We start from the raw sequence: 19,267 nt of genomic DNA, 5'->3' as shown, positions 1-19,267 counted from the left end.
TTTTAGATGGAGGCGTGGGCTCGAGTGTTTCTCTTTCAGTGAGCTGGAGGGTTTCATTGTCTGTCTGCTGTTTTGACGATTTATATTGATTTATTTGGCTACGTCAGCTCTTCGCTGTGGCCCACAGAACCACCTCTGGGCCGTGCGGGCTCTTCCTCGCAGCACGTGGACTCTCTAGTGGCGGTGCTCAGACTCCGCAGTTGAAACACATGGGCTTAGTTGCTCCACAGCGTGTAGGATCTTAGTTCCCCAGTCAAGGATTGAACCCATGCCCCCCTGCATTGCAAGGTGGATTCTTAACCACTGGACCACTGGGGGAGTCCCTCGACTGTTTGCTTTTTAAACTTGATTCAGTATACACAAGTCTCAGGAAGCAGGTATTTCCTTTAGTAACAAAGAAAGGACTGTCCCTCCATACAACACATCTGAGACTCCCCTCCCAGGGCCATCAATGAGCTTCTGACATGCCCGATAGCAGCATTCTGTCCCTTATAGTAAATTCTCTTAGATTAGAAATACCTAAATGTTCTAATAGTTGTTGTTCAGTCACTAAGTTGTGTCCAACTCTTTGTGACCACATGGACTGCAGCACATCAGGCCTTCCTGCCCTTCACCATCTCCCAGAGCTTGCTCAAACTCACGTCCATTGAGTCGTTGATGCCATCCAACCATCTCATCCTCTGTCATCCCCTTCTCTTCCTGTCTTCAATCTTTTCCTGTATCAGGGTCTTTTCCATTGAGCTGGCTCTTTCCATCAAGTGACCAAAGTATTGGAGCTTCAGCATCAGTCCTTCCGGTGAATATTCAGAGTTTATTTCCTTTAGGATTGGCTGGTTTGAGCTCCTTGCTGTCCAAGGGACTCTTCCAGCACCACAATTCAAAAGCATCAATTCTTTGGCACTCAGCCTCTTAATGGTCCAACTCTCACATCAGTACATGACTACTGGAAAAACCGTAGCTTTCACTATATGGGCCTTTGTCAGCAGGGTGATGTCTCAGCTTTTTAATATGCTGTCTAGGTTTGTCATAACTCCTTCCAAGGAGCAAGTGGTCTTTTAATTTCATGGCTGTAGTCACTGTCTACAGTGATTTTGGAGCCCAAGAAAATAAAATCTGTCACTGCTTCCACTTTTTCCCCATGTATTTATTTGCCATGAAGTGATGGGACTGGATGCCATGATCTTAGTTTTTTGAATGTTGAGTTTTAAACCAGCTTTTTCACTTACTTCCTTCACGCTCATCAAGAGGCTCTTTAGTTCCTCTTTACTTTCTGCCATTAGAGCTTAGGTGACTAAGTTTAATCCCAGTCTCTGCTAATTGTGTTGCTAGTTGGGTAGTTTGAGCAAGTTAGTATTTCTTTGCTAAATTTCTCTCACTCAGTTATTCACTGCTTCATGCTTTGTGCGAGTTGCATTAGTTACTGTATCACGTTTCCCCCACCCTTCTGTGGCATCCTTGTGGACCTATAAGCAACTTCATAAACTGTAGCTGCTTCTGTTATTGTTGCTGGCTGTTGTTACTTTGTCATAACCACTGAGCTTAGCCCAGGAAAATCATATTCCTGGTGGGGAAGGTTCAGATTCATGCTTATGGTTGACAAAATCCTCAAATGACCCATCGTCCCCCCTTCAAAGTTCTGAGGCATGCGGTATGATTTCGTGCAAACTCTGAAGTGGCAAGGAATCTGGGGAAAGAAAACTGGGGGAGCTCATCAGCACGTGGCAAGGAATTGAGAGGAAGTCCTCTTTTGACCTCGTCCCAATACACTCACAACCAAACCTTGCAAACAGCAAACAGCCACAAAGCCAAGGGTGTCACGGGGGAAAAGTGGAGATTTGAAAGTGAAAACCTCCTCCCCTTAATTCTGTAACTGAACCCCCACTCCTCGGTAGAACCTGGCACGATCCAAACCCCAGCTCTTTGGATCTCATTGCAGCGGCTTTTAGGCAAGTGTGCAGTCATGCTAAGTCATGCAGAACTTGCTCATAATAAAAGCACCGCAGGGGGAAGAAAACCACTCCTTGGGGGCTCCCAGGGACAGAGGGAACCCGCATAACTGGACTGAAGGACAAAAGAGAATGCAGATGGAAAGATCGGCACAGAAAACAGCTCTTGAACTTGAGCAGATCACCAGCCCAGGAGAGACCCAGAGCTAGTTTGGAAGGGACACTCTGCCCAAAGTCATCAGCCGGACGTTTCATACAGACGGGGGCAAAGGGTTACCTAGAGGCACAGTTTGTGTGGCCTGAAGGCTACTCGGTTTCATCAGAAATGCTCTTATGGGGATGGTTTGAAATAAAAATGTATGCATAATTATACCTGTCTATCTCATGTGATAATCATCATGATAAATTCTGTGTTCCTTTCTGAAAAACGGGTTCCCTTGGAAGGCATGAGCCTGGGGTTCTCTGCACCCCATTGTTTGCAAATGTCAAGGTAGGCTCCGTGGTCACATCTGCGCTGCCTCCCTGGGCTCTTGGGTGGACCCTTATCTGCACATGTCACCCGGACGGCTCACAAAGCCTGCCATACTCAGACCGCTGGTGACAGATGCCCTTTCCCGTAGATGTCAGCCATTCAGAATGCACGCGCTGAACACGGGGTACCGGCAGGTGTGGCTAGCAATGCCTTGAGAGCATCTGCAGCCTCCTGTTTGCCACCAGATGGGTTTTTCCCGTTGTCCCGCAGGTGTCTAACCTCTGCCCGCTTTCCCAGCTGGTCTCTGAATGTCACACATTGTTTTCACAGTGGTGTCGGCAAGGCCAGTGTGTCAAGCTGGGGGAGCTGGGGCCCCGGCCCGTCCACGGCCAGTGGTCCGCCTGGTCGAAGTGGTCAGAGTGTTCCCGAACGTGTGGCGGAGGCGTCAGGTATCAGGAGAGACATTGCAACAACCCCAAGTAAGGCTCCGACAGAAAGTCCGTGTTTGTAAGACGCGAACTTTCAGCCTGCTCCATCTTGCCTATTTGTTTATCTTGCTTATGCCTGTTTTTAAGGGTGGTTTTCTTTTGTCTGGTTAATAGCAATCAACAAGGGTTTTACTGTTTGTATATAAACACTGTATGCACTTCCCTGGTGGCTCAGTGGTAAAGAACCCACCTGCCCATGCAGGAGACTCAAGTTCGATCCCTGGGTTGGGGAGATCCCCTAGAGGAGGAAATGGCAACCCTCTCCAGTATTCCTGCCTGGAGAATCCCATGGACAGAGGAGCCTGCTGGGCTACAGTCCCTGCTGCTTAGTCGCTCAGTCGTGTCCAACTCTTTGCAGCCCCATGGACTGCAGCCTGCCAGGCTTCCCTGTCCATGGGATTCTCCAGGCAAGAATACTGGAGTGGCTTGCCATTTCCTATTCCAGGGGATCATCCCAACCCAGGGATCGAACCCATGTCTCTTGTGTCTCCTGCATTGTAGGCAGATTCTTTACCCACTGAGCCACCTGGGGGCTATAGTCCATGGGGCCGTAAAAGAGTCGGACACAGCTTATCGACTAAACGGCAACAAATGTGCTGGGGGAGGTGTGCTGGGCAGAAACCTGAAAAGAGCAAAGGAGTTTATTCTTTGTGTGACTGCTGATCACAGATTCCAGTAATGGGGTGGATTACTTTCGGCATCTAAATTAGAGCTGCGTGCCTGGGATACTGTAGAACATAGAAGCTTGGCTGGTGGACGGTGTGTGAGTGCATGCGTGTGTGTGTGAGAAACTGATGACCTGGAGAAAGCATGTGGATTTTTGCCCTGCAGGAATGTACATCAGCACGTGTTGACAGATATGCCTGACTTTTAAAGAGAAACCAGAAATCTGAAAAAAATGTTGTGAAATTTCCCAATTTGTAAAATATCGACCACACATTCAATTTTCTTTAGAAAAGTAAAAGGCTGGGAGGACTCATCAAATACCTCTGGGGTGAAACTAGCTCATGGGCACCCTCTGATCTGGTGGCCTTGAGATTTTGAGCTGTCTCTGTGCAGTGAAGGTGGTTTCATGTTACTTTCATCAGCCCTAATTCCCCCATGCAGCGTGTGTGAGATGTATGTTTCCTGATGGGCGGCGTGATGTCAAAAGAGCTCAGGACTTGGAAACAGAAAGATGTGACTCAAAATTCTGGGTCCGCCACGTAATAATGATGTCTCTCTGGGAAGGTCACTTGAACTTGGAGGTTGGGTTGACATATAAGATGGAGATGAGAACACCCACTTCAGATGGTTTGAGGAGATTAGAAATTGTGTCTGTAGAGTTTCTGGCACACTGGGGAGCATCCAGGGGACATTCAGCAAAAGTTCTGAGGTCCATGTGGTTTTTAATTATCTTCATCCTAAACTTGTAGGCTTTCCAGGTGGCACTAGTGGAAAAGAATCTACATGCCCGTGCAGGAGACATGAGAAACCTGGGTTCGATCCCTTGGTTGGGAAGATCCCCTGGAGGAGGAAATGGCAACCCACTCCAGTATTCTTGCCTTGAGAATCCTATGGACAGAGGAACCTGGTGGGCTACAGTCCATGGGGTCGCAAAGAGTTGGACATGATTAGGCACAAACACTCACATGTTCTAAACTCACCAGGAATACGGGTAACAGAGGGTCAGTCCTCAGAAGCAATGGGGAGAGGGCTTCCTGATGAAATCAGACATGAGAGAAGGCGATGGAGTGAGAAGAAAGTGATGGGACCTTGGAAAACCGTGGATTTAATTTTCCAGCATGACTTGGTATGGATGTTGAGATCAGAGGCTCTTGGGCCCAGTACCTGAGTTTGCCTCCTAGTCCGCCCCCGCCTAGCTGGGTGGCCTTGGATAACTGACTCTCCCTGCCCTGCCCTACGTCCCTCGTTTGTAAAAAATGAGATAATGACAGGATCTACCTCATATGAGCTGGTGTTTATAAGTGCTGGTATTTATAAAATGCCTGGCACATTGTAAGCACTGATGTTTGGTAGGTTGAGAATGTAAATAAATAATGAAACTACAGCAAAGGGAAATTTTTGAAAAGACAAATAGTCACCTGAGTCATCATCTGAGCTGGATCAAGAGGCCAGTTGTTCCCTAATATAAGGGAGGGTTTGGAGATTCTTTGACCAGGGTTTGTTAGGTGGCATTTGGAATATCTCAGCGGCTGATGTAGGATCTCTAAGCTTCAGCACTCTTAACATTTTAGGTTGAAAATTTTTCTGTTGTGAAGGTTTGTCCTGTACGTGGCAAGGTGTTTAGTAACAGTCCTGAGCTCTACCCACTCCATGCCAGTAAGATGACTCCCCCTCCCCATTCAACTTCCAAGTCATGGCAATGAAAATATCTCCAGACGTGGCCCAGCATCCTGAGGGGGCACAGTCATTCCCTTGTTAAGTCGTTCTGCTCTAATCAGACCCAGTAACTCACTATAATAAAAGGAAGACTTGTGATGCATTTACAGTTTAGACCAGATCATTAAAACCACCCTCCACATACACTGAGTATAGCCCGTGTCTTGGATAGAATTGTTAGAATCATTCTATTACTTTTCATTTTTGCAGCGTATTTCATGGATCTGGTTTTCATACATTGCAACATTTTACAATCTCGATATTTTCCCAAGAACGAAAGAGATTACCTAATTCAATAGCTCTGCTGGTGAAGTGCATGAATGACGCCCCTGAGATTTAAATTAAAGCCTCTCTCATATCTGTGGGATTGAGAGCTCTTATTATAACAAGACATTGTTCTTGGAAATAGCATACTGTAATTTTAGAAACACCTAATACAAGAATTAATCATTCGAGTGGTTCAGTTTGGTGCAATTTTATCATCTCAAACAAGATTGAGGCTAATCAGGATTTTGGTTAATTATGCACAAAGTCACCAATAAAGCAAGTAAATGATTGGCTGTTTCAAAACAATTGAATCAGTTCTTCATTCTTAGTTCATGTTGTCGTCGTAAGGCTGGTTTTTTCCTCTTTCAAGTGACTGATTTCTTTCTTGATTCAGTTGAAACATTTGGTCTGTTCAGCTCACTCAGCATGAGCACTTTCATTTCTTCATGTGAAAAGCAATGTGAGCTTTTTATTTCACATAATGATGGTTTTCCCAGAGCATATTTTGTTTCATTAAAAAAATGAATTATTTCTGGTTGATTCATGGATTTATCAAACTTTTCAGCTTCAAAAAGACTGAAAGGTTATCTGGTTCTGGAACGGCCAGACCCAGCACATGTGGCCCTTCGTCTTTGTCCCAAGTCTGTGACAGACCCATTCACCAAAGCCCCTGTGTTTTGCTGATCTCTACTCTGCCAAGGGAACCTTCTTAAAAGACTTTTCCAGGCATTTGCTGTCAATCAGGGTAGAACAGATGCATGAGCTGAAACCTGTTGTTTCATCTGATGATTTTGCAAATGGGTAGCCAGAGGAGACGGAGGCTCCCATTCAGAATGGCAGCCCTTGCTCAGGTCACCAGGCTGGATGTGGGGGAGTCGAACCAAGATCCCACTGTCTTCATCCTTGCTGGGAACATTTTTTTCTGGTTCCCTGAAAGAGAGCCTAGTGAAATTCCTATACACTCTGTTCAAGAAAATGAATAATGAAAATTCAAATGGAACAATTCAAATCCTGATAAGTAAACTTGCTAAAGCATTCTGTGTGTGCTTAGTCGCTCAGTTGTGTCTGACTGCACCCCATGGACTGTAGCCCCGCAGGCTCCTCTGTCCATGGGGTTCTCCATGCCAGAATACTGGAGGGGGCTTGCCATGCCCTGTTCCAGGGGATCTCTCCAACCCAGGGATCCAATCCAGGTATCCTACATAGCAGGTGTATTCTTTACCATCTGAGCCACCAGGGAAGCCCATGAATACTGAAGTGAGTAGCCTATCTCTTCTCCAAGGGCTTTTCCTGACCCAGGAATCGAACCTGGGTCTCCTGCATTGCAGGCAGATTCTTTACCAGCTGAGCTACCAGGGAAGGCATTCTAGAACTCTCTAGAACATGCTTGAACTCTCCTAAAATATGAGTCCATTTGAGAAAGACTAACAGAAGAATCATTGAATCATATCTCTGGCCCATTTCCCAACCAGTAAATTCCAGACTCAGCTGATTATCGGAATCACCAACTGTGCTTTTAAAAAACACTGATTTCTTCATACTCCTCATCATGTATTTTTATTGAGAAAGCCTTTGAAGAAGTCCAGGAATATTTATATGTATGTGTGTGTGTATCTGTGTCTGTGTATATTTACACATGTGTGATTGATTGTATATAAATATACATATGCTGCTGCTGCTAAGTCGCTTCAGTCATGTCTGACTCTGCGACCCCATGGGCGGCAGCCCACCAGGCTCCCCCGTCCCTGGGATTCTCCAGGCAAGAACACTGGAGTGGGTTGCCATTTCCTTCTCCAATGCATGAAAGTAAAAAGTGAAAGTGAAGTTGCTCAGTTGTGTCTGACTCTTAGCGACCCCATGGACTGCAGCCTACCAGGCTCCTCCGTCCATGGATTTTCCAGGCAAAAGAGTACTGGAGTGGGGTGCCATTGCCTTCTCATACACATATATACATGTAATATATTGTATAGATACATATGTTTACATATATATGTACACACACATTGTTGTTCAGTCACTAAGTATGTATTTTATATTTATATATACATATATAACCACATAATACATATGTAAACATGTATTTGTACATATATAGTGTATGCTGCTGCTGCTGCTAAATCGCTTCAGTCGTGTCCGACTCTGCGCGATCCCATAGACGACAGCCCACCAGGCTTCCCCGTCCCTGGGATTCTCCAGGCAAGAACACTGGAGTGGGTTGCCATTTCCTTCTCCAATGCATGAAAGTGAAAAGTGAGAGTGAAATCACTCAGTTGTGCCAGACTCTTAGTGACCCCATGGACTGCAGCCTACAAGGCTCCTCCGTCCATGGGATTTTCCAGGCAAAAGAGTACTGGAGTGGGGTGCCATTGCCTTCTCTGTATATGTGTATATATATACACATATGTAAATATATGTTATATAAATATATATGTGTGTATGTGTATATATGGAGGGAGAGTTACATATATAAATACTTCTTAAAAACAGCTTCCCAACTGCTTGTAATGCTCAGCCATTGCAAAATATAATGATCAACCAACAGTATAACCATTTGTAGTCAGGACTGACTAAATTATGCAGAAGCAAATATGGATATACTTCATAGTAGTCTCATATAAAGACAAAATCATGCACCTAGATATTTGGGGGGTTTTTGTTTTTAATCATACAGAACTCATTGTACCAAGGGACATCATGGTAGAATTTTCTGTTAATGTATCCTAATACTCATATTCCAAGTTGCAGGAAAAAAACATATTTGAAGATTTGATGGCAAAGTCCAAATTCTTGCCAGTCATTAAAAGTAGAAAGCACTTTAAAACAGTTACAATTGATTTATCCTCTGCCCAAAACTCTACCGGCGGTCTCTCAGGTAATCATCACAGCCGTCCTCACTCGACACATCGGGAGGCTGACTGAAATTGCCTGCAGAAAAGCTGGCAAGGAGCAGAGTGTGCTTCCCTTCAGATCTGCTCCGCTGCCCGCAGCCCGCCCCCAAAGCGCTGGGCGTCCCCGTCTTCCTCTTTGTCTTCCTGTGCCCGGCCCCGCCTGCTGACCTCAGTTCCGTGCAGGCACAGCTGAGCAGGACCCGCATCCTGGGGAGCCCAAAGGCATGAGGTGGAGCTCTGCTCTGGCTCTTTCTAGCCATGTGACCTCCACTCAGCACATCTGAGAAGCGCTGTTGGCCATCTTTCACTTCATCTGTACACTGAGGGGATGGCTATGTGAGGTTTTTTTGCTGGTTTTTTATTTGACTGCCCTGGGCCTTAGTTGCGGCACGCGAGGTCGTAGTTGTGGTACATGGGCTTGGTTGCCCCATGCATGTGGGATCTTCGTTCCCTGACCAGGGATCCAACCCACACCCCTGCATTGGCAGGCAGATTCTTAACCACTGGACCACCAGGGAAGTCCCTGTATGAGTTATGAGGTCTTTTCCACTTTCTGAATTGAAGAATTCACAGGTGGTCCTCTTTCACTTTGTTAAATTTGAATAGTCTAAATGAAGCTTATTTGTAAAATCTCAGACTAGAAAGGCTTACACTGAGGCAATTTTAATTATGCACGACTTGTAAAGATGACCAGGAATAGAGGAAGGCTCTCATGTGGCACTTTAAGATTTTTCTAAATGCTTTTTTGGATAATGGTTTAAGAATTCTTGGGGGATTCGATCTAGCACAATAACTGCTAAATGCTTTAGTAGCTGTTCCAGAGTGTTTTGAAATAGCTTAAAAATCTCATTCTGGCGATGTGACACTTCCCCATTCTGTTGAATCCATTTTCGCATAGGAGGATTTGATCAAATGTGCTGAAGCAAATCCAGAGGTGTTTTATAGCATTCCTGTGCTTCCTAAAGAGACAAGGAATTTTAATCACATATATTTATTAACTTGGATCCTTCTTCTGTGTTACATGTTTGCATTGAGCTTTTGTAAGAGATGATCTATAGATGGTTTTTAGTCCATTTCATGGAAATGAAAAGAGGTAATTTCTTTGTGCCTGGAGTATGCCGGAGAAGACATTATTGGTAACTTTTTTCAGTGGGGTTGACACTCCTTTTTTATTTTGCTTTCTGGTTTTTGCAGTCTACCTAGCAAGATCTTAAAGAACTTGCCATTAGGTCATAATTATTTATGTTTTAATGGGATTCCCTACTCTGGAAACCCATTTCCCATTGTGCTTGGCAGGAAAGGAGCAGGCCACCTGCAATGTTAAAAAGTAATTATGCAGATACAAACAAGGGCATGTTCCCCCCACCCCCGAGTTTAGAATCCTGGGAATAAAGCACATATGAGTCTGACAAAGCTAGACTGGAAGATATGGCAAGTCATACGCTCAGTGTCCTAATGGACCTTCTACATCCCAGGAGGTGCTCTGCAAACTGTAGGGAGAGGAGAGGGGTCAGAGATGGGAGCCAAGCTGGGAGGAGGCTGGATCTGCACTGGACGAGCTTTGGTGACCTTCTACAAAGGAGCTCAGTGACCTTGTACATCCCAGGAGGTGCTCTGCAAACTGTAGGGAGAGGAGAGGGGTTGAAGATGGGAGCCAAGCTGGGGAGGAGGCCGGATCTGCACTGGAAGGGCTTTGGTGCCAACAAATGGGGCGTGTGTGTTTGCATGTGTCGCACACTGAACACAAACATATAGGTGTGCTTGCAGATTTCCCTAACACACGAGGTAATAGGATGAGCGTCAAGAATATGCCTCTGTCAGTCTTTATGGAAGTTGCCAGAATGTACAGATTGGATTCAGAGGTGGCAAATACATTTCATCTAACATGGCAATTGATGAACAGTGGTTGTATCTACCCTAGGGCCATGTAGAGAAAAGAAATCAGAGAAAAAGAAAAATCGTTGGTTGATTAGTTATGTCTGCCATGGGTACAAGAAGGGTTGTGGGCCACATATTTCCACTGTTGTAATAGACTGTTCCCACTGCCATCACTGTGACCATGACCATAATGATGGCCCCTCCCTATAATATTGCCTGTGACTAATAGTGAGCTCTTTGCTTGCTGGTATTTAAAGAGCTTTAATTTTCTTTTCAGGCCTCAGTATGGCGGCAAGTTCTGTCCTGGCTCTAGCCGTGTTTATCAGCTGTGCAATATTAACCCTTGTGATAAAAACAGCTTGGATTTCCGAGCCCAGCAGTGTGCAGAGTATAATAGCAAGCCTTTCCGTGGGTGGTTCTACCAGTGGAAACCCTATATGAAAGTGGAAGGTAATTTGGTCTCTATGAACCTCAAACAAATATATCTCCATGTGAACAGTAATGTGAATGAACAGCACAGAAAAAATTGCTGCCTGAATAAAAGAGTTTCAGCGTTTACCTTTCATTCCCCGGGCCCGTCCTGGCCCAGGTTTTCATTCAGTTCTGTGCGTTTGTTTATTTTTCCACATTTTTTTTTTTTCACAAGACATCCCTTGCCTCCCACATGTATAAGTTGAAGAGGTCATGTGTTTGGAATGTACTTATGTTTCTAAACTTACTTTTGACATTTCAGCGATTAAGTCTCCCAGGGATGTTAATTGCAATTGGTATGAACTGTCCAGACCAAAAACTCATGAAACCATATCTGCCCCATGGAGACACCATTCTCAGTAACTGACATGGTAGATGATAACAGACATGGGAAGACCTATTTTCAGAGTGTATGCACACACATGCACACATCATGAATAAGAAATATCTCTATATTAAATTCTTGGTACTATAGCGAAGTAATAACTTGTATTTGAACTTTTACATTGATTTGTTTTGATTTTGGCTCAACATCAAAATTTAGTTACCATGTGTATAAGTACCAGATTTAATGTACTTTCTGTTACAGAAACAGAATAATTCTGTGCAAAATAAGCTGAGACCATTCTGTTTCCTATCAATTTTTTTCCATTCACTCGCTTTATCAAAACTCATCTACCCTCCCTTGGAAAAGGATAAATGTGAATCCCAGTCAGACATATGCAGAATGGGAAGAGACCAGATTTAATGATAATTCATTGGAAATAAGACAGAGGGCTGCTTCTGTACAAAAGCTCAAAATGAACCTATATTATCAATAACCAAAAAGAACTGATGTAATCAGACCTCATTATAATAAGTATTAAATAGCTTCTACAAATCAGAGGTGATACTACAACTTTGCTCAACATCAGCAAATGTTACAAAATATTTTCTGGCTTCAAATTTCTGTCACTAATATTATTGCAGCTTTACTAGGTAGGGAACTTGCCATTTCATTCATTCATTCAACAGATACTGACTGAGGACCTCCTCCTGGGAGACTGTCTGCTCCGTGCAGAGGCGAGTACATTGAATAAAACAGAGACCCCAGGTATAGGGTCTCACATCCTACCGCGGGAGACACAAAAGTTAAGGCTTTCGCATCCTTTCCTCTTCTCTCTTTAATACTTACTTAAAATCATAGAAGACAGACCATGGTTTGAAGGTCTGTGACATTCATGCTGCTTGGGAAGAATCAGGGAAAGACTTTTCATGAATCTGGACAGTCTTTGTCTTACACTGATTAGCTTTTTCTTCTGTATTCCTTTTTTTAAATTGAAGTATAGTTGATTTGCAATGTCTGTTAGTTTTAAGTGTATAGGAAAATGATTCAGTTATATATATGTATATATTCTTTTTCAGATTGTTTCCCCTTATAGGTTATTGCAAGATATTGAGTATAGCTGTCTATGCTATACAGTAGGACCTTGCTGTTTATTTTATATATAGCAGTGCATATCTGTTAATCCCAAATTTAATTTATTAAATTAATTTATCTTAATTTATCCCCCACCCTAATTTCTGTGTTTCTAATAGACTAGTTCCTAAACTTTCTCAGGAACCTGTGTGGAAACACTGAACTTTCTAGAACTTGTTAATTCTTGGGAATGATGGAGAAAAGAGAGGGTATATATGTTTTCTAACTCCCTAATCTCACATGTACTGAGTAGGACTCATGAAATAAAAATGTTATTAGAAAAAATTCCTAGGTGAGGAAAAAAAATGGAATCCATCCATATGGCTGCACATTTGGGCCATAGTAACTTCCCTTCGCTCCTGTTTTTGACTCTGTCTTTTATGGAGTCATTTGGGAAATGTGTCCAGTTGCGAACTGCTCACACGTTTGTTGTGAGACTGTTGTCAAGGATTTCACACAACGTCACCCACATCAAGTCTCATGTGAGCAGCGTCATGTGGAATTCCTGGCTGGAAAGGACTCTTTCTATGGGAGAAATTGGCACGATAATGCCTTTCTGATAACAAGAGCTCTATAAAGATAATACTTTATTTTTGCGTGTGATACCAAAAACTTCTCAGAGACCTAACATTGCTTTAGTCTTAATGCTTAGTTTGTTTACTTCCTCTGCCTTTTCACGATTTGACTCTTTTCTATATGTTTTGTAAACGTTATTGGCCATATGCCTTTTTTCCAAAGTGCCTAAAACATTCCCTCTTAAGAGACTGAATAAATATCTAAAATCATTGTGCCTGTCCTAAATCGCAATCAGAAAATTATGACCTATGGGCCAAATGTGACCCTTTTTTAAAGCATTTTTTTTTCAAGTGGACCACTTTTAAAGTCTTTACTGAGTTTGTTACATTACTGCTTCTGCTTTATGACTTGATTGTTTTGGCTCCAAGGCACATGTGATCTTAGCTCCCCGACCAGGGAAGGAACCCATAGCCCCTGCGCTGGAAGGCAAAGTCTCAACCACTGGACCACCAGGGAAGTCCCTGACCCGTCTTTTTAAATGTTGTTTTATTGTGACACAGCAATGCTCTTTCATTTACATGCTATTAATAGCTGACCTCAGGGTCTGTGAAGTCTTAAATATTTACTATCCAAGGAGGGTAGGGACACAAGCCACCAATCACTTGTATTGTGGCTCTTAGGACTAGGAAAATAAAGTTCTCATGTATTAATGTTAAAGTATTATATGGATTACTAAAAGGAGTTCATGTTTTTAAAAGCCACACCCATCTGCTCTCAGGCATCCATGCGCGCACACACCCACATGGAAAACTGTAACATTTTCCACCTTGATCATAGTAGCTTTCTAAATAAATTTAACTCATCTTTTCAGTAATCACGTCATTGTCCTAGGATTTCCTCTTGACCATGACCTCGTTTGATCTCTTTGCTTCTAGAGGAAGACCGATGTAAACTGTACTGCAAGGCTGAGAACTTTGAATTCTTTTTCGCCATGTCCAGCAAGGTGAAAGACGGGACTCCTTGTTCCCCAAACAAGAACGACGTTTGCATTGATGGGATCTGTGAAGTAAGAGAACATTTCTGCTTTGGAACATGTGGTCATGCTTGTGCTGCCTCCTATTAAATGCATAGCAGGAGAAGTGTTGCGGGAGATTCTTATGTCTGGATAAGAGCAGCTGGTGAAGGGAAAAGGGTAACATTTTCAAGTTGGACGTGAGTTTTTATCTCCAAGTCCCTGCTCACTTTCTTGACCCCTTTCTTTCATGACCCCTGTCCTGTGTTTTGAGTTTCTCTTTCACTCCCTTTCCACATACGGAGGTGCTGGTGTATCCTACTTTACATGAAAGTTGTAAAAATTAAATAAGAATGGAGATAACAGTAGCGGGAGACTTTTCTTGCGTGTTCACCAAGTACATGCAGTACATGCTTAGAACCTCGTAAATGTGATTGGAAATAGCATTTCTGTTTATTTTGGGTTAGTTTTTCTTTTTCTTCCGGTATCTACTTTCTCTTTTCAATTTGATTGTGAGCTCCGTGATCTTTTAAGGGAGTGTGAGTGACCTTGGGTTGGTGTCGGGGTGGGGGGGTCCCAGCATTTTTATGTTTCACTGGTAGAACTGGCCTGAATAAATTCCCCTCCCATTAACACCAGTAGTGGCTTTTCATTCCAGTTTTACAGATGAAGGCTGTAAGCCTTAGAGAAGTTTTGTGACTTCCCTAATCATATGTCCAGTAATGGCAGAGGAAGGATTTGAATCCCTAGTCAAACTTGAGACTCTGCTTTTAATCCTAAAGCTGCACCACCTTCCTAATATTCAGTAAATACAGAAAACCATGTATACCTTTTGGTTATTCTAAGCCAGTGGCTTCTTAAATGTTTGGTTTTCTCACTCTTTTTTTTTTTTTTTTTTTGGTCACAGCCAGTGGGATGTGATCATGAACTTGGCTCTAAAGCAGTTTCAGATGCCTGTGGTGTTTGCAAAGGTGATAACTCAACTTGCAAGTTTTATAAAGGCCTGTACCTCAACCAGCACAAAGCAAATGGTAAGAAATGCTGCAGATTCGGTGCTATGAGTGGTGGGACATGTCCTTTGCTGCCGAATGAATTTGAGACTTGCTAAATATGATCCAGCTTTTCACTAGCTCATATGAGGCGTGGAAGATGATGGCTTTTGATACTTTGTTATTGTTCAGTCACTCAGTCATGTCCGACTCTTGAAATCTTCCCTGCCCTTCACCATCTCCTGGAAATTGCTCAAACTCATATCCATTGAGTAAATGATGCCATCCAACCATCTCATCTTCTGTCGTCCCCTTCTCCTCCGGCCTTTGATCTTTCCCAGCATCAGGGTCTTTTCTAATGAGTCAGTTCTTCACATCAGGTGGCCAAAGTATTGGAGCTTCAGCTTCAGCATCAGTTCTTCCAATGAATATTCAGGACTGATTTCCTTTAGGATGGACTGGTTGGATCTCCTTGCAGTCCAAGGGACTCTCAAGAGTCTTCTTCAACACCACAGTTTAAAAGAATCAATTCTTTAGCTCCCAGCTTTCTTTATAGTCCAACTCTCACATCCATACATGACTACTGGAAAAACCATTGCTTTAACTAGATGGACCTTTGCTGGCAATGTCTCTGCTTTTTAATATGCTGTCTAGGTTGGTCATAACATTTCTTCCAAGGAGCAAGTGTCTTTTAATTTCATGTCTTCAGTCACCATCTGCAGTGATTTTGGAACCCAAGAAAATAAAGTCTGTCACTGTTCCCATTTTTTCCCATGTATTTGCCATGAAGTGATGGGACCGGATGCCATGATCTTTGTTTTTTGAATATTGAGTTTTAAGCCAGCTTTTTCACTCTCCTCTTTCACCTTCATTAAGAAGCTCTTTAGTACCTCTTCACTTTCTACCATAAGGGTGGTGTCATCTGCATACCTGAGGTTATTGATATTTCTCCCAGCAGTCTTGATTCCAGCTTGTGCTTCATCCAGCCCAGCATTTCACATTATGTACTCTGCATATAAATTAAATAAGCAGGGTGAAATATACAGCCTTGATGTACTCCTTTCCCAATTTTGAACCAGTCCATTGTTCCATGTCCAGTTCTAACTGTTGCTTCTTGACCTGCATATAGATTTCTCAGGAGGCAGGTCAGGTGGTCTGCTATTCCCATCTCTCTAAGAATTTTCCACAGTTTGTTGTGATCCACACAGTCAGAGGCTTTAGCATAGTCAATGAAGCAGATGTTTTTCTGGAATTCTCTTGCTTTTTCTATGATCCAGTAGATGTTGGCAATTTGATCTCTGGTTCCTCTGCCTTTTCTAAATCCATCTTGAACATATGGAAGTTGTTGGTTCACTTACTGTTACTTATGCAAGAGCAGAGGAGGATGAGTAGTTTTAGCAACACAAACATCCAGAGGTGTGTTCAACAAACGCCTTTCTGCTGAGCAATTTCAATATGCTATGCCACCTGTATTTGTTAAACAAAGTACGTATTATGGAACTTTTTAAAAATATATGTATTTATTTATTTGGTTGTACCAGTCTTAGTTGTGGCATATGAGATCTAGTTCCCTGACCAGGGATCAAACTTGGGCCCCCTGCATTGGGAGTGCAGAGTCTTAGCCGCTGGACTACCAGGGAAGTCCCTGTATTATGGAACTTAGATGGTCCACACTTAAAATGTAAGACGCATACTTGAAGCAGTTATCTCACTGTCTTGAGTAGAATTGAGCTTTGAGCCCTGTCTTCTGCACACCACAGTTGAGACTAGGTGGCTCCAAGTTTTTTTCCAGATTGATTAAAAATAAAAAGCATCTTTGAGTTTCATGGCCTTTGTCGTTCAGGAAAAGAGAAGCATGTTTTCTGTCCACATGCATGTACTTGGGGAAAGTACATCATTTTCTCTCTCGGCTGTTCCTACCACTTGAAAAATGGAATAACTGAGTGTTTTCACTGTGTAAGAGTAGAAATGAGCCCCACTCTGTAAGGAGGGCCACTGCGTCTCTCTGACGGGGTCTCCCATGTGTGACATGGGTGACAAAAATGTTCTGCTCTCTCCACTTAGAGTATTATCCGGTGGTCACCGTCCCGGCGGGCGCCCGCAGCATCGAGGTCCAGGAGCTGCAGATGTCCTCCAGCTACCTCGCGGTCCGAAGCCTCAGTCACCAGTATTACCTCACAGGGGGCTGGAGCGTCGACTGGCCGGGGGAGTTTGCCTTTGCGGGGACCGTGTTTGAGTACCAGCGTGCCTTCAACCACCCCGAATACCTGTCTGCCCCGGGCCCCATCAATGAGACGCTGGTCTTTGAAGTAAGCCCCTTCTCTTTATTCGGCTCTCACTGCCTCTTGCTGCGTGTCTAGTGACGACCCCCATTTAAGCTAGCTTAAAGAGCCACTAGTTCACAGCGGTGTCCTAACAGGCTAAAGGTTGAAGGGCAAAAACAGCCCCTTGATTTGGGGGAAGAGTGATCCAGTGGGTCCCCAGGAGAATGTGCCGACTTTCACATTTAGATGCCAGCCTTCCACCAGTCCACCTGGCTGTTCAATTTGCTGAGGAATATCCCAGGGATCATTTTTAACATGATTCCAGTTTGTCTGCGTCTGCTGTTTGGATAGTCTGTTCATAGTTATTCATTACATAGATCTGCCAGCCTTGGAGGCAGAGCAACATAGTGGAAAGAACACTTGCTTAATGGCTAGACAGTTTTGGAGAAGGAAATGGCAACCCACTCCAGTGTTCTTGCCTGGAGAACCCTGTGGACAGAGGAGCCTGGTGGGCTGCCATCTATGGGGTCACACACAGTTGGACACAACTGAAGCGACTTAGCTGCAGCAAGACAGTTTTAGAGCAAGCCAACTCACTTTTTTGGCTGCCGTTTTCTTTAGAGGCGAGAAGAGAAAAAAATAAATAAATGGATAACGGTGAGGAGAGTGAAAACAGCCACCATAGCTGCGAATGACTCTGTAACAGAATTGTCACGGAGACTTTGTCTTTGGTCCTCGTCACATCTTGGGGTTTGCTTCCTCCAGTTTATAAAACGGGGCCAATCATGTGCTTTCAGAGGCGTGTGGTATGTCTAAGGTGTTAGAAGTCCCTGTGGCCACCGCGTACCGAGGACTTAGGTAACCAAGCACTCCCGTTAGTCACATTCAGCTTCAGTCTCTCACTTGCAAAACTGGGACAGAAACCGTGCCTCACTGACTTGCCAGAAAAATAAGCAATGAAGTGTGATGAAGAAATGTTAAAAGATTTGCCTAGCTCACGAAGCTAGGAAAAAAACAGAGTTGAATTGGAGTCCAAATCTTTTCCATCTATGAGTATGATATCTGCTCTCAGGCTAGTCATATTGCTCTGCTCTTTTCAAATCAAAGAAACATGTCTAATTCAACTATTACTATTATTATTATTATTATTTAAGGTACTAATCAAACATTTACTAAGAAAGATGAATTAAAAAAGAATTTAAAAGTATGACTACATGTAACTCCCCCCCAGCCCCCGAAGGACCTATTTTATCTTATTTTTATTGCTTTTGCTATGTGATGCATTTTTAATTTCTTTACTTTATATTGGAGTATAGTTGATTATCAATGTGTTAATTTGAGGTGTACAGCAAAGTGATTCAGTTATACATATACATGTATCTATTATTGTTTTTCTTGGATTCTGTTCCCATTTAGGTTATTACAGAGTATTGAGTAGAGTTCCCTGTGCTATAATTTTCTTGACCAGCTGAGCCACAAGGGAAGCCCAAGAATACTGAAGTGGGTAGCCTATCCCTTCTCCAGGGGATCCTCCCGACCCAGGAATCAAACTGGGATCTCCTGCAGTGCAGGCAGATTCTTTACCAGCTGAGCTATCAGGGAAGCTCCTGTGCTACACAGTAGGTCCTTATTGGTTATCTATGAATATTTTAAATATAGCAGTATGTACGTGTTAATCCCAAACATACAGACCAACCTTCCCCACCACATTCCCCCCTGATGACTGTAGGTTCATTCTGTAAATCTGTAAATCTGTTCCTGTTATGTAAATAAGTTCACTCACATCGTTTTTTAAAGGTTCCACATGTAAGTGATATCATACGATATTTGCCTTTCTCAGCCTGACCTACCTCACTTACATGATCATCTCTTGGTCAACCCATGTTGCTGTTGCTGCGAGTGGCTTTATTTCATTCTTTTTTTATGACTAGTGTTCCATTGTTTATATGTACCATTCCTCTGTCAGTGGACATTGAGATTGTTTCGTGCCTTGGCTATTGTAAATAGTGCTTTAGAGAAGGCTGGGGTGCGTGTGTTTTTTTGAAGTAATGGTTTTCTCCAGATAAATGCCCAGAGGTGGGACTGCTGCGTCAGATGGTAGCTCTGTTTTTAGTGTTTAAAGTGAACTCCGTGCTGTTCTCCATAGTGGTTGTACCAATTTACATGCCCACCAACAGTGTAGGGGCAGTCTCATTTCTCCACACACTCTCCAGCATTTATTTTTTGTAGATTTTT

The 19,267-nt window shown here is 43.3% G+C and overlaps 1 protein-coding gene across 1 annotated transcript in view; it reads left to right on the top strand.

The window, feature by feature from the left end:
- The window catches only part of ADAMTS18 (ADAM metallopeptidase with thrombospondin type 1 motif 18), a 147,157-nt gene that overhangs the window by 88,912 nt on the left and 38,978 nt on the right, over positions 1-19,267 (top strand). Inside the window, exons 14-18 of the mRNA XM_055553528.1 lie at positions 2,749-2,897; positions 10,599-10,771; positions 13,703-13,833; positions 14,687-14,810; positions 16,833-17,077. Coding sequence (XP_055409503.1) covers positions 2,749-2,897; positions 10,599-10,771; positions 13,703-13,833; positions 14,687-14,810; positions 16,833-17,077 — 822 coding nt within the window. The remainder of the gene's footprint in view (positions 1-2,748; positions 2,898-10,598; positions 10,772-13,702; positions 13,834-14,686; positions 14,811-16,832; positions 17,078-19,267) is intronic.

The sequence above is a fragment of the Bubalus kerabau genome, chromosome 17 (genome assembly GCF_029407905.1).
Source record: "Bubalus kerabau isolate K-KA32 ecotype Philippines breed swamp buffalo chromosome 17, PCC_UOA_SB_1v2, whole genome shotgun sequence".
Taxonomy (NCBI): domain Eukaryota; kingdom Metazoa; phylum Chordata; class Mammalia; order Artiodactyla; family Bovidae; genus Bubalus; species Bubalus kerabau.
This window is presented reverse-complemented; position numbering and strand designations above follow the sequence as displayed.